The sequence below is a fragment of the Capra hircus genome, chromosome 24 (genome assembly GCF_001704415.2).
Source record: "Capra hircus breed San Clemente chromosome 24, ASM170441v1, whole genome shotgun sequence".
Classification (NCBI taxonomy): Eukaryota; Metazoa; Chordata; class Mammalia; order Artiodactyla; family Bovidae; genus Capra; species Capra hircus.
Window position 1 is genome coordinate 40,918,828 of NC_030831.1, and position 23,365 is coordinate 40,942,192.

The 23,365-nt window shown below is 41.1% G+C and overlaps 1 protein-coding gene across 7 annotated transcripts in view; it reads left to right on the plus strand.

Annotated features, from left to right (window-relative positions):
- Nucleotides 1-23,365, plus strand: part of PTPRM (protein tyrosine phosphatase, receptor type M) — a 654,986-nt gene that overhangs the window by 228,944 nt on the left and 402,677 nt on the right. For all 7 annotated transcript variants that reach the window (XM_018039452.1, XM_018039446.1, XM_018039449.1 and 4 more), the window contains exon 3: nucleotides 15,480-15,751. In XM_018039452.1, the coding sequence (XP_017894941.1) occupies nucleotides 15,480-15,751 (272 nt within the window). The remainder of the gene's footprint in view (nucleotides 1-15,479; nucleotides 15,752-23,365) is intronic.

The following is a 23,365-nucleotide window of genomic DNA, read 5'->3' on the forward strand; positions in this document are numbered from 1 at the left end:
CCCCAGACTCTTTTAGCTCTTTTAGCAGATAATGTTTGTCTCTAGGGTTGTGTAAGCTAAGGAAATTGGACATCTGCTTTGAATAATTTGACCTCAAATCACATTTTTAAGTAAAACCACATGGGTGTTATTATATCATTTTATTGCATTAGGAAGCAACCAGAATAAACAATATCCTCTGGGCTTCTGAAGAGATGCAGAGGCTGATCTAATTGTTCAGATGATATTAAATGTCTTATTTAAAATTCATATTTTCCAGTGAACCCTGGTAGCTTTTAAAGAAATAGATTTCATTTTCATCTCTTTATTTTGGTCACTACCTCTTGTTTACTTAAGAAAAAGTAACTAATTTTGTCTCAATACTGCCCTCTTAAACATGGTAGGTTCTAATTTTTGCCTTTCAATAAGAGAATACCTCATATGATTTTAGAATCGACTTATTTTTAAGAGTTTTAATTCAAAGTTGAAGTTGATCCTAATAGCTTCTAGTACATTTTAGTTCCCCTAATTTTAATTTTTTCCAAAGAGCATATGCCACAAATATTTCATTATTTTACTCAGAGACGTGCTATGAAATCTTGATTATATGTTGAGTTAAAACATTAGCCCTAGAATCAGACCTTGGGGAAGATTTTTAACCCTTCTGAATATGAATTAATATAATATTCCCCCACCCCTGGGTTATTGAGAAGATCAAATAAAAGAATGGATATAAAGTTCTTAGCAGGACTTCCTCAGTGGCTCAGTGGATAAGAATCTGCCTGCCAATGTAGGCAACACAGGTTCAATCCCTGGTCCAGGGAGATCCCACATGCTTTGGGCCAGCTATGCCTGAGAGCTGCAGCTACCTGAAACCTGCGCGCCCTAGAGCCTGTACTCCACAACAAGAGAAGCCACTGCAATGAGAAGCCCGTGTACTGCAACTAAAGAGTTGCCCCTGCTTGTTGCAGCCAGAGAAAGCCAGCATAGCAACAAAGACCTAGCACAGACAAAAATAAATAAATAAAAAGGAAACTGCCTTAAACAATAGTGTTTACCAGAGCGAGTGGCACATTGCAAGTACTCAGTAAATACTCAGTAACACCAACAGCAGTTGTTGTTTAGTCACTGAGTCATGTCAAACTCTGTTGCAATCCCATGGACTATAGCCCACCAGGGTCCTCTGTCCATGGGATTTCCCATGCAAGAATACTGGAGTGGGTTGCCATTCCCTTCTCCATGGGATCTTCCTGACCCAGGGATCGAACCTGCATCTCCTACATTGCAGGCAGATTCTTTACCACTGAGCCACTGGGGAAGCTGAATACCACCAACAGCAACAGCAGTAATAACATGCAGAGGAAGCCATGGTGAGTATCTGTGTTGGAAACAGAGACAGCCAAGAGGCAGCTTCCTGTGGGCTCAGACCCACTGTCTCTTTAGCCAACCCACTCGTCCCTGAAGTAATTGGGCCATTCTGTGCAAACCACTGGCCGTTATCCTTAATAAATAAAAAATTACTCTTTTCATATCTGGAGCAGTTATTTAGTATTTTTATTCCATAAATCAAAACACTGGAAACTTAGAAATGCATCTACGTTTTGGCAGCCTGATTTGTAGGGCTCTATTCCATGGGGAAATAGTGTGTTCACATGGATTCTACTGGAATCAACATGGTAGCAGCAGCAGACTGGGTCCATGTGTCTGTATTGGCCTCAAGAGTTATCCATGTTACATTATTGGTTAAGAACCAAACAAACTGCAAGGAACATGTCACATTATTAATCTTTAAAAAAACATAGGAAAAGGCTGAAAAATACATCATGTACGTGAATATATGTTTGTATGGTATAAACAAAGATTTTGAAGGAAATACATGTTTTATTGAGATAAGTTTGTGGCTGTTTGAGTAAGAAGGAATTAATTTTCCTTTGAAATCCTTTATTTTCAACTTTTTTAAATGAAATATATTAATTCTATTATTTTAAAAAATTAAAGGAAAAGTTAAAGCACAGAGAAAGAAAGATCTGGGTCTCTGTAAAAGAAAAGAGTCTGCAAGGATGTTTAAATTTTGGTTATCCATTTCTTTGCAAATTTATAGATTTTCCCCTGAGCTTTTCCCAAGTACACAGTTGTTTCTCCTGTAAGGAGATCAATTCAGCATCAAGTGAGTACATTTTGAAAGGAGCTTAATAACAATGAATAATTTAAATTGGTTAGAATTTAAGCTATATTCAATTGACTTAAAAGGAAAAATGAAATATGCTAGAGACAGGGGAAAAAAAGAAACCTCTTCAGAACTTCATGAAAAATGAGAGAGGGATTTTAAAACCTTAGGTCTTAATAGAAGTGTAAAAATTTATACTGTATTCTAAAGGAAAGAGCAACTAGAAGCTAAGTAGTTCAGTTCAGTGATAGAATAATATATCTGAATCTATTTCTAGCTCACCTACCTAATAAACTAAATCAAGATGTGGTGAGTTGAAGTATTTTAATTAAAGTATAGTTCCTACAGGTTGAAAATGCTTAGAAAGAAAATCGCAGTCAGACATTGACTGAGCACACGTATTTACTCATATATCTGAAAATTTGTAAACACAACTCACAGCTTTGGCAATCACCATTAATTATTATAGAATTTTACCCTTTCAATAAAAAATGTACATTTTCAATAAAAATGTATAATTCCATGGATTTGGTAAAATTTCAACTCAGAGATTTCTTTCCAAGTTGTATTCAAAATGATTAGACATGTTTGAAAATTAGTGTTGGACATTGGAAAGAATCTGAATGCCATACCTGGTGAGTATTTCTAACCTTGCTGAGTTGAAAGCATGAGGGTATAGTCTATATAATCACATGGTCATTGAGACACATGACAACAGGAGGGCCAGGAATTACCTTGAAGTAGGAATTCAGCTATTCCATCTCCCTAAGCTAAAACCAAATACATTTGGATAAAAACCAGGGCCCAGGCCAATCTTTGGTTAAGTACCTACTCTGTATCAGGCACTCCTCTGAGAAGCCTTCTAAGTGAATTCCCTCATTGAATCAATTCACTGAACAACCTCTTTGAGATGAGCACAATTTTATCCCCATTTCCTAGGTTAGGAAACGGAGGCAGAGTGGAGTGAGCTAACTTGCTCATGACTTCCAACAAGTGGCTGAGTCAGGATCCAGATTCAAGCCGTCTGGCCGCAGGGCCCCAGCCCTGCCCACCGAGGTCAAGGTGCTCCTGTGTCCTGTCCTGCACCAGAAGGAATCCTTCGCCTGTCCTGGTCCACACAGCCCTCGGAACCTCTTTCAAAGTGGGCACTCTTATCTCTAGATGGGTCTACTCAGGATTCTCCCCAACCTGCTCAGAAGGGTATGGTCTTTATGGTAGAAATGCAGGCGTCATCACTGTGCTTCCTTCCTGAGTGCGGGCAGGAGCTTTGCCAGAACCTTACAAACGTGTGGGTTTGAAATTTTTACGTGTTTAAGAAATTTACTCACGTTTTAAAATATCCCCAATAGGTGCTTTAATTTTCGTGGTGAGGATGAATGTTTTCCCAGGCATCTCTTCTCTAATCGTATTTCTGCTGATACAGACTGCCTTTTCATATTGATTGCTAATCAATATGAAATTATTGATATAAAATAAAGACATCAGTATCTTTATGCTTTTTCTGATTAATTAATGCAACAGATTCCTTAAAATTCTAGACTGTTTTGGTCACTTATAAATTTGACATTGTATCACCAGTGTGATGCAGAGACCAGGTTAATTTCCTCTACTGATTAACCTTGTTAAGTTTTTTGTTTGTTTGTTTGTTTTAATTTATTACTTTTCGGCTGGACTGGGTCTTCCTTGCTGCTCCAGCTTTTCTCTGGTTGTGGTGAGTGGGGTTTACTCTTGATTGCAGTGTGTGGACTTCTCATTGAGGTGGCTTCTCTTGTTGCGGAGCACAGGCTCAGTGGTTGTGGTCCATGACTTAGTTGCTTTGCAGCATGTGGGATCTTCCCGGACCAGAGATTGAACTCATGTCTCTTACGTCGGCATAGAGATTCTTTACCACGGAGCCACCAGGGAAGCCCCCACCCCTAGTTATGTTCTAATCATTCCTCTTTTCTGCTCTCTGATCCTGGAGGAATCCTACCTTGGCTGTGTCTTCTGACCCCAGGCAGGCTAATGAAACATCTTATGCAAAATCATTTGTTTCCTCTTCAGGAATATGGGGAGCTCCCTGTTGGGGATGTTAACAGAACCCTTGGAGTTCTTTGGAGGACTATTTTTTATGGCAGGGTAGCTCCTTAAGCTGAAAATGCCAAAGATGATGCACTTTTAAAAATATTTCAGTTTTGTTTGCATTTCATGTAGCAGTTTACTGTGTAATATCTTTTTAAAATCTTTTTTTGCTATTTATTTATTTTTTTGTTGGGAACGTCTTCTTAAAGCAAGACATAATTGAGCTGGTAGACAGTCTATCACTGGATACACATGTGAAAAAAAATCGTCTCTAAATTAATAGTAATTTAGGGAAAAGATAAGCAGTAACTTAAATTGTGATGGCTTGTGTCATTCTGAGACTTAGAACAAAAGTGAAGTTGTTTCTAAAACTGTCAACTGATAAAAAGCCTGACTTATGGGAAATTAAGCAGCCTCTTGAGAACATCATAACCAGCTACCTGTCACTTTCCTACCATAGTACCTGTGGCTCACTTCCTGAGATACAGTCATTAGAGTCATCAGATGGTTAAAATGTTGTGTTTACTCTGGTTTGTTCTTTACTTATAAATTATAAATCACACACCTAGTATTTTCCAGATAAGTCATTAGAGCAGTGTGTCTAGATGACACGCCGTAAGTAACTTCTCACTGTCATACTTCTTATGAGAGGAGAGATGTTACTTCTCTAAATGAACCCACAGAGTTTCTTCCCTTTTCCAGAAACTCTTCTTGTCTCATATGATAATCATGTCTCAAAACTCATTTTATATCTGCATCTCCATTCCTTCCCTGCAAATAGCTGCATCAACACTGTTTTTGTAGATTCCATATATATGCATTAATGTACTAAATTTGTTTTTCTCTTTATGACTCTGTATATTAAATAACAGGCTCTAGGTTCACTACCTCCTAGAAATGACTCAAGTTTGTTCTTTTTTAAGGCTGAGTAATATTCCATTGTATCTATGTACCAAATCTTCTTTGTCCTTCTTCTGTTGATGAACATGTAGATTGCTTCCAATACATTCTTGTTCATGTTTGACCTATATCATAATGAAAAGGGAAAAGGAAAAAGCTCTTTTTAGAAAGTGAGCTTCTGGTTGATAGTTCTAGGTTCTAAACCTACAAATTTTACAGCTACTTCATGCTATGGTTATGTAAATATTTTGGTAAACTTAATGGATCTGATCTGCTAATTTGTGACTTTTTTTTGTTTCTGTGCTCGATACAAAATATTTAAAATATGAAAGACAGCTAAGCTGTAAGATTCTTACTGGAAGAATTGGTCCAAGTTTTGTTTTCTGAAGTTCTCAAAGTACTTAGTACATAATGTTTGCTCAGATGCCTCTTGCCATGGCTAAAAGTGCCCAGTTAAAGTGACTTAATATTTGGTCACCTCAGTATTCTTATGAGTAATAAAGACAAAAATGCCTATTCAATTATGCTGTGAATCACTAAAGTAACAATTGCATTATCTTTGAGGCATTTAGTTTAAATGTCCTGAAGCAACTGTTTTATACCCATTTTAGATGTGAGCTGTGCTTTAAAAAAATTTTTTTTGAAGTTTAGTTGATTTATAATGTTTCAGGTGTACAGCAAAGTCATTGAGTTATACATATACATGTATTTGTTTTTAGATTTTTCCTATTGTAGGTTATTACAAGATATTGACTATAATTCTCTGTGCTATATATATAGTAGATCTTGGTTGATTATTTTATATTAATATATCGGAATATATATCTGTTAATCCTACTCTATCTCTCCATTCTTTCCCCTTCATTAACCTTAATTTTGTTTTCTGGTCTGAGAATCTATGTCTGTTTTATAAATAAGTTCATTTATATCATTTTTTTAGATTCTACATATAAGTGATATCCATATGATTTTTGTCTTTCTTTGTCTAATTTACTTCCCTTAGTATGATAATCTCTTGGTCCATTTCTGTTGCTGCAAATGGTATTACTTCATTCTTTTTTATGGCTGAATAATATTCCATTATGGAGATTCCCAAGTGGCTCAGTGGTAAAGAATCTGCTTGCCAGCGCAGGAGTCTCTGGAGCATGGGTTCAGAGATCAATCCCTGGGTCGGAAAGATCTCCTGGAGGAGGAAATAGCAGCCCACTCCAGTATTCTTGCCTGGGAAATCCCATGGACAGAGGAGCCTGGTGGGCTGCAGTCTGTGGTGTCGCAAAGAATCAGACACGACTTAGTGAATGGACATGTAGGCACGCAGTATGCCATTATGTAGATAGATAGATAGATAGATAGATGGATAGATAATGTCCACTACTTCATCCATTCATCTGTAAATGGACATTTAGGTTGCCTCCCTGTCCTGACGACTGTAAATAGTTGATCAGTGCTTATTGTTAATTTCATAACACTTATGTTGATGTGAAATTCCCTTGGGGAGCACAGACTGCCTTTTACTGGCCAGCATGACTTTCAAGGAGGCCAGGTCACGTGAGTCCCCAGTTTCCCTCCTGCTGAGAGCACATGCTAGACTCTATAAGAGGGAAGACATCGTGCAGTTGGAGAGAGTACCTGAGCCTCTTTATGGGGTGGTGTTGCTCCTCTGCCATCATACTGTATTTTCACCAGCATTTCAGGAGAGTGGCAAAAATCAGTGCCAGTCACAGATGTTCTTCCTGCTCAGTAATTATTGAGAATCCATCAGAAAGGCAAGAAGAGAGAGGGCAAAAATAGAAAGGGAGAGAGGACATTTGGATGAAGGGAGAATTTTTTTGTTAAAAGTTTTCTTCTCTAGTGGTTGCAAAACACATATTTCATACATGTGCTTGGGTGACATTTTTGAGAGAAGCACAAAAGAGCCTGTGCCCCAGGAAGGAGGCTTGACAGCTGGTCTGCAGGACAGGAGAGTGGCCGTGGCGAGAGCAGTTTCATCAGGCTGAAATGGGTGCTAATAAGTGTTTCTACAGTGCTGGTGGCACCTCCCCGCAGAGGTTTTGTTCTCTTTGAGATTTGCTCCTGAGTTCATTTATTTCTCTGCAGGCTTCACTTTCCCTATTTCACAAGGTTTCCCATCAGAAAAGACATATTCTTTAGGACCATTTTAGTACCAGCTGAGGGAGACGGGGGAGGGATGAAGTATTTTGTTGTTTGAAGGATGAGATCAAATTTAAAATTATAAATTGACAAGAAAAGGCTTTCTTAACTGAGCACGCAGAGCTCAGTTTTAGCTTGTCTCAGAGGGCTATTTCCATAAGGCCTTAAAAGCAGTCATGGGCTCTGAAATCCATGTGGGTTATGTCCATGACTTATTCATGTTGCAAGATGAAATCGGGTAGAATAGGAAATGTGAGTATAATGACCAGATATATGCTGTAGGGCAGCATACATGTGTGATGCTGTGTGTGCACGCGCACACACACACACACACACACATTCAGACGCACATATAGTCAACACGAAACTCTCATGAAAAGGGGTGTCATATCAACTTAAAAAAATGGTCACAACCCAAAAGTTGAGAGTTGTATTTTATTTGGTGGGAATTTTTAAGACATCAAGCGTGAGAGACAGCATCTCAACGTGCAGAGAACTTCCCTGAGGAGGAGGCAAGGGGAGGAGCCAGGTTATATAGAAGGTTTGCAACAAAGGGCAGGTAGTCTGAACATCAAAAGAGTATTACGAATTAAGGAAAACTAGATATACCAAGTTAAGGAATTTAGCACTTTTCTATGTATGGGAAGATGCAAGAGTCTGGGCTGGCTGAAATCATTCCTTTTACAGGCATCTCAGCTATTCTGAGTCAGTATCCTGTGTTTTTGCATCTTGAGCTCCTCTGGGGCTTACCATAGGGAGTGGCTGAAGCCTGATGACCGCTAGATCGCAGGTATTGTTCTCTTTCCTGGATGCCCTAGGCTCACATTGGAAGGCTGCAATCACTGATGACTGTGACTTCCTTGTTTACTGATGTGGCAGGAAATCTCTCAAGTTCATCAGGTGCTGCTTCTCTGTTAGCAAAGGTTCTCTCTTCCTATTACATTTGTCCTGTGCACCAAGATTCTCGAATTTTGCAGAAGAATCCCTCAAGTTTCCTCAGCCTTTAAAAATCTAGAGCCTGGAACACCAATGCAAATTTTAATGATAGGGTAGATGGAGTAACTAACTATATGTCGTTATTGCCGCTGTCACCAACAATGATGGAAGATAGGCTAATCAAACGCATGTGCCAGTGGGTATGATTAAGCTAAATTTAATTCACCCAAAGAGTTGAGAATACGAACATCACATGTTCTCATAACAGAGTTTTCCTTTTCAGAGAAACCAAAATAATGGTTCTTAAAGACCTGCCAAGCTGTCTGGTGAGACAGCCCTTTTTGAAGCTAACTCCATTCTGTAGCGATGTTTCCATTTGCCCTGCAACGTTATACTCTCTCCATTTCTGTACTTGTGACTTAAGGGTGTTTTTTTATTTGAACACAAACAGAATTTTGATGTTAATTTGAATCCTGATTTCTTTTATTTATTTGCCCAATTGGGGTATTTTTGTAGGGTAAAAGATTGTTGTAAGGACATACCGACAAAGGGGACCCAATGACTCTTTAAAAATGCATTTTATCACAATCCAAACATTGAAGTAGTCATTGAAAATTAAATATTCAACCATATGGGGCATTGTTAAAAACAGACTTAATAGTCTAGAATGTGAATGCTTTGAAGTCTTTAACATTAGTTTGTGAGTTGATTTTACTTCTATAATAGGCAGGTGATACATTCAGACAATTAAAAGGCACCTTTTCCTCTGACATGCCATCCTTTTAGGCACAACTGGGACTTTACCCCAGGATTCCAGAGTTGCTAGAAGATGCTAAACATAAATGTTCACACTTTCTTCTGCACACTTACCATGTAACACTTGTGGAGAAAGTACTAGTGTCGGCTGAAGTGTCGTCTTCTAAACTGGATGGGTTTCCCTGGTGGCTCAGCAGTAAAGAATCTGCCTGTAATGCAGGAGACCCGGGTTCGATTCCTGGGTCGGGAAGATCCCTTGGAGGAAGAAATGGCTACCCTATCCAGTATTCCTGCCAGAAGAATCCCGTCAACAGAGGAACCCTGTGGGATACAGTCCATGGGGTTGCAAAGAGTTGGACACGGCTTAATGACTCAACAACAGACTTGAAGCCACATCATAATTCCTCATGACCACATGCAGAAGGAAAGGTTTCCTTCCCAAAGCTTAAATGTAGGGGCAAGATTGATTGAGTTGAAGATTTTCTAAAATTTCAGTAATAATGTTCCTCTCCTTTGAAGAAAGGGAACTCAAACGTTACCATTTGAGATGAAAGATGATAGCACCAGTTGGGTTTTGGACAGGCAGGTGGAAATATGTCGAGCTAAATGCTGAAGACTTGAAGACGATTTGGAGAAGCCAGGCATTAGGAGGTCTAAAGTACACAATTAACGTGATGATAATTGTCAATAACTCTTCGCCTTGTGTTATATGACAAACACTGTTCAAAGTGCCTTTTTATGTGTTAATCATTATTTGTGAGGGCTACGTAGATGTAGCAGTTGAGCGACTCTGGAGGAAGAAAATAGGGACTTCTCAGCAGACTGCACCCCAGGGAACAGGTACTCAATAGACTTTTTCTTTTAAAATTACTGTTAGAGAAAGAGAAATACCATGTGATGTCACTTGTATGTGGAATCTAAAAAATAAAACTAGTGAGTGTAATAAAAAAGCAGCAGATGGAGAGAATGGAGAACAGATGGAGAGAACAAACGGGTGTTACCATTAAGGAGAGAAAAAGGTTAAGGGCAGGACTTCCCTGGTGGTCCAGTGGTTAAAACTGCATGTTTCCAATGCAGGAGTCATAGGTTCAAGCCCTGGTTGGGGAACTAAGATCCCACTATGCCTATAGACAAAGGCAAAAATAAATAAATAGTTTAAAGTTTTTTTAAAAAGAAAAGAAGAGGCAATACTGGGTAGGGAGTTAAGAGGTACAAATTCTTAGATATAAAATAAGCTAAAAGGTTATGTTGTACTACATGAGGGAAATAGCTAGTATTTTATAATATCTATAAATGGAGTGAAACATTTAAAACTGTGAATCACTCTATGGTACACTTGTAATTTATATGACACTGTACAGCAGCTGTACTTCAATAAAAAGAATAATGTGTTTGGACGACCTACTTGGATAGTTTCTGAACTGTTTAAAGGTGGAGGACCTTTGCCTGTGCCCATGGGGACAGTCCACACCCAGCTGCTTCCAGAGGGCAGAAGGCGGTTAGGAAGGAAGATGGTCCAGGTTGAGCAGGAGCTTAGACCAACGTCACACACCTGTCCTTGGAAACCCTCTGCCTAACTGCACAAAACTGCACACCAGAAGTGCTAGATCTTGTAAGAAAAACAGCGCTGACCGTTCAAATCTATACATCTTTGTATAACCAGTAGCAACAGTTTGTTGTTGTTGTTCAGTTGCTAAGTCATGTCTGATTCTTTGTTACCCTATAGACTATAGCCCACCAGGCTTCTGTGTCCATGGGATTCTCCAAGCTAGAATACTGGAGTGGGTTGCCATTTCCTTCTCCAGGGGATCTTTCTGAACCAGGGGTCAAACCCGCCTCTCCTTAACTCGAGAATCCGTCTTTTGCCCTGTGCTGAGGACTCTCTCATCCTCCCCCTCACTAGAGGGGGCCCAGGAGTCACTCCTTTCAGCTGGAGACCACTTTATGCCAACTGAAACATAGGATCTCGGGCTCGTCTGAACTCAGGAGGGGAGCAGAACCTTTACGGCTTCTTCATCTAGGCTCACAGTTTCCCAGGCAGCTTAACAGAATAGAAAGAGGAATAGCTCCAAAGAGCCACTGAACTTCATGTTGCTTTTGACCCTAAGCGAAGGTATTTCTGCAGGAGTTTTAGCTTTGTCGAATGGGCATCACGTTGCCCTTGATCACTCTAAAACCTTAATGTTCTGCAAAAACTGCTCTTGAGCTGAAGGGACTCTGCTGTTCTATGGATGTCACACCCCTGTTTGCTAATCCTATTAGCTAATTTGCCTTGCAGCAACATGCCATGTAACATGACATTCTGGTTCAAAAAGGGGAAAAAGGAGAAAGTATACAAGTCAGGAGGACTTCCCTGGTGGCTTAGAAGGTAAAGAATCTGCCTGCAATGCAGGAGACCCAGGTTCGATTCCCTGGGTCAGGAAGATCCCCTGGAGAAGGGAATGGCAACCCACTCCAGTATTCTTGCCTGGAGAATTCCGAGTACAGGGGGGCCTGGAGGTCTGCAGTCCATGGCGTCACAAAGAGTAGGACACGACTGTAGTGACTCAGCACGCACATGCAAGTCAGGATCATTTCAGTATTTGCAGTTCATAACACCTGAATTTCACCTTGACCTCAAGATAAAAATGTCTCTCTACTTTAGACCACTTAAGAAGCTGACAGAGCATTTTGTGTTGGGGTGAAGCTGAATGGAGTCAGTATTGAAGGACAGGCTGTGTAGTGGGAAAAATAGTATCATAGGGAACTCCAGTGATTCTTGAGCTACAGTAGGATGTTACCCAGTTTATCCCAACCTGTGTAAAGAGACCCTTCATCTACACATCCAGATTCAACCTCCGCAGATGCAGGAGACCTTGCCCTTGTATGCGCATCAACACGTTTACCACCTCTGGTCACCGCATGTAAGTGATGGAAACACTCCAAGGAATAATATTCTTTTCTTTTGTATGTTTTGTTTTGTGCATTTTCTTTATATATTTTTAACATATTTCTATATATTTTTATTTTTCTTTACTTTTGGCTGCACTGAGTCTTAGCTGATTCACGCAGGCTTCCCCTTGTTGTAGAGCATAGGCTGGAGGGTGAGTGTCCTTGAGTAGTTATTGCTCCACAGCATGTGGAATCTTCTTGGACCTGGGATTTAACCTGTATCCCCTGCATTGGCAGGGGGATTCTTTAGCATTGGACCACCAGGGAAGTCCAGAAATAATATTCTTGACAATGTGATGATACTAAAGGTTTTGGTGTTTCAGAGTTGGCTTCAAGTCTATGTCACACCTTGGCCTCATCAGTGGGAACATTTGACATTGTGACTATGTTGCCGATGCCACAGCCCCAAATGACGGAATGTGGAATCAATTTTCTTATTTTACTAAAAGCAATAAAGTACAGTTTTTAAGTCTTGTTGTAAACCGTAGCCAGCTATAAGTTTGTGATGGGGTTGGTCAACCCTGCGTCTCTTGAAGAGATTCCCACCCCACCCATTCTGTAGAATATAGCTAACCCCAGTCATTTCAGTGATATTCTCTTCCACACATTCAGTCCCCATCTCTTTCTTAAATCACATTTGCTGTTCTTGCTTATTACTGAAATATGTGTTCCCTAACCCCTCCCTTGTGGTTTGGCTTTCATATTTCCAGGTACATAACATTCATCTCTTGAAAAATTGCTGTATTTTCAAATGGCGCTTGTAATTTTCCTTCACTGTCGTGAAGGGGTTTGTTTTCTCCATGTGTGCTCGCATGGCACAGGAGGAAACCTGGGGTTATTGGAGTGTAGCGAGATGAGTAATGGGATGGAAACTCAGAGGCTTTAAGTTCGGAGTTTGTCACTGACTCATCCTTAAACCTGGATAAGATGCCTCCTGGTCTCTCTGTGATGCAGTTCCTGTTTTTCTTAAATGGCATTAGCAAGCGCTCGTCTCAGAAAGTGGTCTTGAGAGGTAACAACTAGATGCAAACATTTTGTAATATTGATCCCGTAATAATAGCCTATTAATTTTTAAAGGATGTATCTACTTTTTTTTTTAGTTCTCCTAATAATTTTCTGAGAAAGCTAGTCTCATTTTGCTGTTTTGCTGTTTAAGAAACCACAGCATGTAGATGAGAGAAAAATTCCACACCTTTTCTAGGATTGTGTGTGTATGTTTATAGATATATGTGAGTATTTACTAAAATATATTGGGTTGGCCAAAAAGTTGTTCAGGTTTTTCTATAAGATGTAATGGAAAAGCCCAAATAAACTTTCTGGCCAACCCAATATATACCCACAAGCATTCATACATGTAAATTGAAAATTATGGTTCACAGTGATGGAAATTTTTAAAGGAACAGTCAACTGAGGGTAATAGTTGTTTTCCACAGTAGAAACGTCCAACCACCCTGAGTAGTATTTTTTTTTTCACTTTGATTCTCCAAATTTACTTGTTCTTCCCTCTGAGAATTTCAATACATTTTTTCCTCTCTGCTAAAGAAGACTTGTGATGACCAGTTTTCCCTTTTATCTTAGAAGATTTTATCTTATGCATTGTGATATATAAAACTCCTATCTTTATTATAGTTGCCATTTCTTGAACCTTTCAAGTGACCTTTCCTAAGATCAGGGTGCCTGGGAAGCTTGCGTCGGTATGGAAACTCTTGGTCACTCACGGGTGGGTTAGTGCCGAGGATGAGAAGATAAAAGGAGTTACAGGGACTTCTGTGAGTGACCATCCCTGGGCACAACCACTGACTAGTAGACTTCATCACCCTCCCCACCTCGGGTCAAGGAGCCAATTGTGCCAGCAGTTGGGGAGGAGCAGTGGTGCTGAACTGCAAGAAAATCATCCTGTATATGGCACCCCACTCCAGTATTCTTGCCTGGAGAATCCCATGGACGGAGGATCCTGGTGGGCTACAGTCCATGGGATCGCAAAGAGTCGGACATGACTGAGCGACTTAACTAACTTTCCTGTTGACGACAGAGAACATCATCATGTCTATACAGTTTCCAAGGTTACTCAAACCAGACCGGCCTGTTCCCTTTCTCTAGATTAAATGGAAATCTTAGAGCGGCTGTGGTGACTCAGTGGTGGTGCCATGATAGAATCGTGCTGTCTAGAGATGATGGAGAAATTCAAAATCTACACAGCCTGATATGGCAGCACCTGGCCCCGCGTGGCTGTTGAGTGCTTGAAATGTGGGTCGTGTGGCTGAGGACCTAAACTTTCAATGTTACAGAATTTTTTTTTTTATCCAGGTGCTGAATGGTTTTCTTTAAAATATAAATTTATTTATTTTCATTGGAGGCTAATTACTTTACAATATTGTATTGGTTTTGCCATACATCAACATGAATCTGCCACGGGTGTGCACGTGTTCCCCATCCTGAACCCCCCTCCCACCTCCCTCCCCATACCATCCTTCTGGGTCATCCCAGTGCACCAGCCCCAAGCATCCTGTATCATGCATCAAACCTGGACTGGCAGTTCATTTCATATATGATATTATACATGGTTTTTTATTTATCTTTTTAAAAATTGAAGTACAGTCAATTTGCAATGTTGTAATGTTGTGTTAATTTCTGTTGTATAGCAAAGAGAATCAGATAAATATACATATATATATATACACATTCTTTTTTACATTATTTTCCTATTATGATTTATCTCAGGATATTTAATACCGTTCCCTATGATATACAGTAGTACCTTGTTATCCATTCTGTATGTAATAGTTTGCATGTACCAACCCCAAGCTCCCAAATATTCCTTCCCTGTTGTTCAGTCGCTAAGTGGTGTCTGACTCTTTGCGACCCCGTGAACTGCAGCATGCCAGGCTTCCCTGTCCTTCACTATCTCCCAGCGTTTGCTCAAACTAATGTCCATTGAATCCGTTCCTTCCCCCCATTATCCAGCAGTTTGACTTCTGGGCATATATCTGGACAAAACTATAATTCAAAAAGATACACACACCCTTCTGTTTATAGCAGCACTATTCACAATAGCCAAGACATAAATGTCCATTGACAGATGAACAGATAAAGAAGATGTGATACATACAGACACACACACACACAATGCAATGCAATTCAGCCCTAGAGCAAAATAATGCCATTTGCAGGAACATGAATGCTACTAGAGATCATCATACTAAGTGAGGTATGTCAGAGAGAGAAAGACGAGTATCATATCATAGCACTTACATATGGAATCTAAAATAGGACTCAACATTACAGGTTTTTAATTAATTTCTTAAAAAAACTACATGTGGCCAGTGACCATCAGATTGAACAGTGCAGAGAAAATCATGCATGTTCCTTAGGAGGCTAATCACAGTGACATCAAGGGACTTTGCCATCCACTCATCTTGAGAACACTTTGGGGGTAAAAAGAGGTGAAAGAGAGAGGACTTTGAAAGCCAAGGTCAAGTGTGTAGAATTGCAGTGTTGACCCATGGACATGATGATGGCTTCTCAGAAATGACCAGGAAGTAGTTTTTCATATTGTGACCCTCCTTTGATTTTTTTTTTTTTTTTTTTTTTTTTGCAGGCTCCTTCATGTTGGTGAACACGTCCGGGAGACCCGAGGGACAGAGAGCCCACCTCCTCCTACCTCAGCTGAAGGAGAATGACACCCACTGCATTGACTTTCACTACTTTGTGTCTAGCAAGAGTAATTCTGCCCCTGGGTCACTCAATGTCTACGTGAAGGTCAATAATGGGCCTTTGGGGAGCCCTATCTGGAATATATCTGGAGACCCTACCCGTACATGGAACAGGGCAGAACTGGCCATCAGTACCTTCTGGCCTAACTTTTATCAGGTATGCCCTTTGTTTTTCATCTCCTGTTTTGAAATATCCCCTAACTTCTGAAAATATAAATCATTTTTCTGTTAGTCTAATTGGAGAATGGATAAGAAGCATTGGTATTTTTAGACGGAGGTAAAGAAAGTTTGTGCTCTTGGATAGGGACTGTATTAAAGCTTTGTTTGTACATTACCTTGAGAAATGAGTAAAAAGCTAAAAAGTTAAGCTTGTTTTGTATATATCAAGTTAAGAAAATAGAAACAGTCATCTGTAGCAGGGCAGGAAGTACTGTTTGTAAGGATGTGTAACTTTCTGTGTTGTGTGTGTGTTCAGTGCTCGACTGTGTCCGACTCTTTGCGACCCCATGGGCTGTAGCCCATCAGGCTCTTCTATCCATGGATTTCTCCAGGCATGAATATGGGAGTGGGTTGCCATTTCCTCCTTCAGGGGATCTTCCCGGACCATGGATCGAACCCACTTCTTCTGCATCTTCTGCCTTGGCAGGCGGAATCTTTACCACTAAGCCACCTGGGAAGCCAGCAGTACACATGTAAATTGCTAAAATCCATTCAGGGTGCACTTGAGCAATACATTTTAGAAGTGTTAAAAAATTAGATAAGTCTAATTTTAACAATCTATTATTAGGAGTTCATCTTAAGGAAATAATGAAGACCGGTTGCAACTAATTAGCTACAAGAATATTCATGGCGGTGTGTTTACAATAATGAAAAATCAGAAACAGTATTACATTTCTAACAATAGAGGATGAGTTAATGTATGCCACCTCAATACAAAAAGTCATTTTGCAACCATTAAGAATAACATTACAAAAGATCATTTAGTAATATATATAAGCTTATGTTCTGAAGTGGATTAAACTGGTATAAAATCATAAAGCATCATTTTGGATTCAATTTTAAATTAAATACATATGTATTAATACATAAATATGTATATATAATTGGCCTCCCCTGTTGGCTTAGATGGTCAAAGAATCCGCCTGCAATTCAGGAGACCCGGGTTCGATCCCTGGGTCAGGAAGATTCCCTGGAGAAAGGAATTTCAACCCACTCCAGTATTCTTGCCTGAAAACTCCCATGGGCAGAGGAGCCTGGCAGGCTACAGCCCATGGGGTCACAGGGGTCAGACACCACTGAGTGACTAACACTTTCACTTTTCACATACATAATTAAACTATATGGTGAAATAAATAAATGAAAAAGTGGTATAGCTCCAGCTAATTACTTAAGTTTTTCTTTCCTTCAGGTGTCATATCCTAAGCTTTGCACAATACCCATGTGCTATTTTTATGTATAAAACAAAAAAGAGTAAATGGTAAGTTTTCCTCCAGAGGAAAAATGCTCTACTTACTGCATATCCTTCTTTTTTATAAATGTATTGATAACCTGTCAGGGGCATAATTAAAAAGTATGGCCTTTAGGACAAAGTTTCTCCTTTTGTTGGATTAAAATGGAAGCAAGGGAAGTGGGTTTGGCTAAGGTAGGTGTCAGAAGGGTCTATGTGATGGACGAAGCTAAGAGGCTGTTTTGAGAAACTCCTTTTGAAGGAGACCTTCCTACAGTAACACTCGTGGTTAGAACCCACTTGCCAATGCAGGAGACAACAGGAGACGTGGGTTCATTCCCTAGGTCGGGACAACCCCTCAGGGCAGGAAATGGCAATGCATTCCAGTATTGCCTGGAAAATCCCATAAACGGAGGAAGCTGGTGGGCTGCAGTTCGTGGGGTTGCGCAGATGACTGAGCGCTCACAGTAGAGAAAGCCTGTGGGCACCCATCTGGAACCTGCACGAGAGCCTTCCTTGGTCCACTTGGCCTCCAGACAAGATCAGAAGGTGCATCCTGCTTATCTCTGCCCTAATCTTCTTCCTTCCCCACCCAGAACTTCCAAGACTCAACTCTTCCGGGACCCTCCACAGCTGCCAGAGCCCAGCGCATGCGTTTAGTTTTGACACTGGCTACAGTCCAGTGTCTAGATCCCAATGCCACAGTTAAGTGTTGGAATGCTACAACTAAGGATCTCAAATGCTGCAACAAAGACCCAACAAAACAGAATAAATATTTTTTAAAAATAAATAAAGGAAGTGACACCTTTTTGAGACCCTTTCTCACTGCCCAGAGACTCTGCTTCCCCCAGACATTCCCATTATATAGGCTACAAGATATGATAAAGATCTAGCAAATTAATATGGAGTGACCATATGCTTAAAATACTACCATATTAAAATACTTTATATTCATATAGTACTTTATTTCTATAAGAGGCTCTTTACATTTTTGAAGGTAGTTTTGATCTCATGAGTTAAGATTGGTGAATGAAGTCATTTAAGGAATTTCATTTTATACTGTTATGATTTCACATTATAATGTTGCTTCAAAATGGGTAGCATCGTCATCTAGTAAAAGAACATGTGCTTTGCATCAGATAGAACTGGATTTGGATGTGAAATCGGTTTTAAGCTTAGGCAACTTAAACTTGTGAGCCTTCCTACTTACAGGACTAAGTGTAAAGACAAGGCGAGGCGTGGAGAGGAAGGCAAAGCACAATTTGGATGTTCTCGTCTCTCAAGAAATGGTGGTAATTTATGGAGATTCAGATTTGTGGAAAACAGAAAAAAGGAGAAGTGGATAATAGTTGACGCTTTCTCCTGCTAAGTCACTCCTTAAATGTGTTTGGTGCTGTGGCAGAAAGTGTGCAATGAAAACAGTTTCTGGGAACAAATCATTCATTGAAACACTGGGTGAAAGGGAAGAGCCCACGGCTTTGCCACCAGAACATTATAGCAAGGTAGCCCTGGAGCTGCCATCATGGTGCTCTGCTTACCCCTGGGGAGCAGGTGCTCTGGGCAGGGGAGGGCAGGAATGGGGTACTGTGCTGAGCTCCTCCTATCTGTCCTGTCTCTGATCCTCCCTTACTTCTGTCAAGAATGTCTGTTTCTCCCATATCTTTGGCTGCAAGATCCTGAGTCAGTTCTCATCTCGGTCAGAATCTGAGTCTTGTAAGTTATTGGATTTGGGAAGGTTTTCAGTGCAACTGAACACCACTGGCCTTTGTATTTCAGATAAATATAGTCTGTCCTCTTGGGCATCCCTTTGTTTTTATAACCTGTCTGCTCACATGATCTTTATTAGAATGTGTAGCATTTCAAAACGTTTCTTGGCAGAGTGGAGTGTTCTTGCCACAGTACTCATTTCGTGGAGCTTTTCCTATTTGTGGGAAAATAGTATTCTGCAGGTACCCGTCACGATGATTTGCATGCAACACAGGCGCTTGCAGGTTAATTACTGTTCGTCAACACACAAACCGGCATTAACACACAAACCGTCATTACCACACAAACCGTCAAGGGCATGAGCTTGAAAGTGAGAGTGAAGTCTCTCAGTCTTGTCCGACTCTTGGCGAAGCCTTGGACTTTAGCCCGCCAGGCTCCTCCGTCCGTGGAATTTGCCAGTCAAGAATACTGGAGTGGGTTGCCATTTGATTACCACGTACTTAATTCCTCAATTAGTGTTTGTCCTAACCTCTGTGACGTCGAAGCTGCCGCTCTGTGGGGGGCAGCTATGCACAGGCTACCTACTTTCACCAGGGCACCTGGGCTGTAGCCCCTGCTTGCTTTGATTTACTGTAGCCCCTGCTTGCTTTGATTTACTCACTGACTGCAGTTTGAAGAATAGCATTTTCCTCCATTTTGGTTTGTTGTGAAGGTTTTAGAAAATAATTCACTTGGATTCCGTTCCTTCCCTGCTCCTCTCTCTTCTTCCCCACCCCCACAAGTTTCTGGAGGCCTCTGATGGATTCCTCTGGGTTCCTAACCCCGTGGGCACCCAGAGACACTCCGGGAATCCCACATTCGCTGCCCTGCTTTTGGATACAGTGGCTCTGAGTCCTGACTGAGGCCAGGAGGGCAGTGATCTTTAACAGAAATGGTTGTTTTGAAAAGGAAAAAATACACAGGTGGTCTAGAAATCCACCACCACCACCCCGCCTCAGCTCCTGAAATAAGGGGTCATGCCAGGCAGGGAACAGTGACAAGAAGGATGGGAAAGTCAGGGAAGATGACGGTGTTCTGGTTGCTCCACTTGTTGTTGTTGTCTGGTTGCTCAGTCGAGTCCACAGACTGACTGTAGCCTACCAGTCTCCTTTGTCGTTTCCAGCTCTTTTTGCGACCTGTGGGCTGTAGCCCACCAGACCTCCTGTAAAAACAAATCACTTAGATGCACTGAAGGGCCTGGCAGGAGAGGAGAGGTGGATCCCTGCTCTCTGTTCTCTGTACACCAAGCTTACCAAGGGGCTAGCATTTCAAGGAAGGCTAAGCCAAGATTTACCCTTTACCCATCTGCCATCTTTCCTGGTGGATGATGGTTTGAGGGAATAGGAAGGACTTGGTGTTTCTTACCTCTTCTCATCACCTTCCAGCTGGACTCCCACATGGCAGCCTTGGTTTCTTACTGGACTGGCCTTCAGCCCACTTTCGAGAAGGTCACGAAAGCCACGCTGAGTTGGTAGCAGCTCAGCAGGCACTTGCTGCTAAGTTGTTGCTGTCGTCTCGTCGCTAAGTTGTGTCCGACTCTTTGTGACTCTGTGGACTATAGCACGCCAGGCTCTCCTGTCCTTCCCAGAGTTTGCTCAGATTCATGGACATTGAATTGGTGATGCTACCTAACCATCTCATCCTCAGCCACTTTCTTCACCTTTTGCCTTCAATCTTTCCCAGCATTATAGTCTTTTCTGATAAGTCAACTCTTGGCGTCAGGTGGCCAGAATATTGGAACTTCAACTTCAGCATTAGTCCTTCTAATGAATATTCAGGGTTGATTTCCTATATGATTGACTGGTTGGGTCTCCTTGTTGTCCAAGGGACTCTCAAGAGTCTTTTCTAGCACCACAGTTTGAAAGCATCAGTTCTTCAGTGCTCAATTTTCTTAATGATCCAACTCTCACATCCATACATGACTTACTGGAAAAACCATAACTTTGACTATAGGGGCGTTTGTCACCAAAGTGATAGACAGTGTCCGAGGTCTGCATGAGTGAGTGTTTTCCAAACTGCTTTCCAAGGAAGATTCAAAGGCACTGGTCAACCAAATGGAAAGAAGTACTGATTTAAGGGAAATCGAATGCATCCTGTATCACAAGGCATTTCAGAGCCCATGGGTGACACGTGGCAGGTGCATATACTAGGGTGAAACGTGGACATCCATCCAGGCTTTAGCAGAACATCTCTTGAGTCTCGTTGTTTCCTGGAGCACACTTGGGGAATCCTGATATGTACTCATGGAAGAAGAGAAGGCTCCCTGACTCCATTAATTCCTTAGCTTATGGTCCTTACTCCAAGTGTGAGACCATTGAATCGCTTTGTACCAAGTGCAAGACAATCAGCTTGCTCTGTCTGTCTGGGAGGACACAGGAAATTAGATATGGCAGCGAAATGAAGCCCTGTCTCAGGCAGGAAAGCTGTTCTAATCAGGTACCCCGCCCCCTGCATTTTGTGCTAAAAAGAGATGAGTTTGAAGAAATCAGTGAGGACATATGAGGCTGTCACTTTACTACAGACACAGAGCTGCATTTTAGGAAGCAGAGGGATTCACATGACAGTTTCATATCTTCAAAGATGATGTTTTATCCATTTATTGTGGAAAACTTGCATATCTCTGAGTTTCCTTCTCGGTTTATACTTATTTGATGATTAAGGACAGGTCCTTCTTCTGGGTGAACGTCTTCCATTTCCCTGAGGTCTGTCGCTTCTAGCTTCTCATTACTTTTCCTTATCACTTTCCTATTTCGTTTCCCTATGCCTTAATTTGCTTACATAGCCCATTTTGTAGAATGGACATTTGAGCCACGAGTAGAAAAGTTTAGAAAGGAACATTTCCTCTTTTCAAAAGAGAAAGGGAAAACACAAGAAAACTGAAGAAATTAATGTTGATTGGTAGGAAAAAACATGGCATCATTTCAGAATGTCCTGAGTGATGTAACAAAGCACGAACAATCAGCTCCACTGTGAAGCTTGTCCTTTGAATGTTTTTAACCTAGAGAAAGTAGGTTTTAACATGACTTCAATATGTGCCTCTAAACAAAGGTCTCCGTTCTTTTTTCCTGATTTTCTAAAGTCGTATCATTTGTGGTTTTGCTTTGGCTCTTCTTTATCACAGAAACTTTTCTTTTCCTGTGTATGTTTTAGTTTTAGTTTTTTATTTGGAAAATAAAGTAGCAGTTTTTGTGAATATGATATACTTAGCCTTTGGTGGAAGTGTCAAGATTTTTTTTATTAATGTCTGATGTGGGCAAATATTTTACATTTTTGTTGAATTAAGTATGTAAAGAAAAATGCATAAGTAATACATATGTATTTTGATAAATGTTTGCAAATTAAATATGCTCATGAAGTCATGACCCATATTAAGAAATTGAACACGCTCTGCTCCTCCAAAGACTAGCCCCTCTCCCAGCCTCTGCCCCTCTCATATTAATAGCCTATCCTCAGGAATAATTATGTCTTAACTTGGGATTTCTTTGGAAGGAATGATGCTAAAGCTGAAACTCTAGTACTTTGGCCCCATCATGGGAAGAGTTGACTCATTGGAAAAGATTCTGATGCTGAGAGGGATTGTGGGCAGGAGAAGGGGACGACAGAGGATGAGATGGCTGGATGGCATCACGGACTCGATGGATTTGAGTCTGAGTGAACTCCGGGAGTTGGTGATGGACAGGGAGGCCTGGCGTGCTGCGATTCATGGGTCGCAAAGAGTTGGGCACGACTGAGCGACTGAACTGAACTGAACTGAACTTTCACTATAAACTGGATGTTTGTGCCCCCCTCCAAATTCATAGAAATTCAGTCCTCAATGTGATACACTGTAGCTTTTTATTTAAACCAAAACCAGAAGGGGGCTATGGGGCTCTGTGTGGAAGACAGACAGATGCCACGGGAGCCCCTTTGTTCTAGGGACTGACAGATGGCTTCTACCAGCCCATCTTCCATGAAGAGTGTTTATGTTGTAACCTAAGGCCTTTGCTTTGCTCACGTGTGGCCAGGGGAAATGATAGTGTGGAAAGCTAATTTTGCTTCTCACTGAAGCGGGGAGCATCAGAGATGCTGCCGGGTTAAACCTCTTTCCGTTTCCTGCTTCGCAGACTCAGATCCAGGATGAGTCTTCATGAGCGAACAAAACAGCACTCATTAGTCAGTGGTGTAACCGGCTCTTTCCTAACTGAAATTCAACAGCTTTCCCCCAAGTCTCCAAGGATGCCGGGGGTGCAACATCTTGTCCCCCAGAGATGTTATGTGTTGAGTGATGGAATGTCTGTGGGCTCTGTCTAGCCTACGTGTCTTTACTTCCCACCGCTGCCAATAACATCTGGGAACCAGCAGCAGAATGAGCATCGAGTCCTTCAGCGGCCAAGAACTTTCATAGAAGTAGGCCTCGGTGTGAATCCAAACACACTTCTGCCGTTTTGTCCTAAACATCACTGTGAGTGCTGAATTAGTAAACACCGCACCGCTGCTTCTGTGGGGAACAGGGCGTCAGCCCCACCACGAGAGCCTCTGGCCGTGAGATTTTCATCGACAGGTCAAGGCATAACCTTGGTATATGTGTGCTTCTGTCAA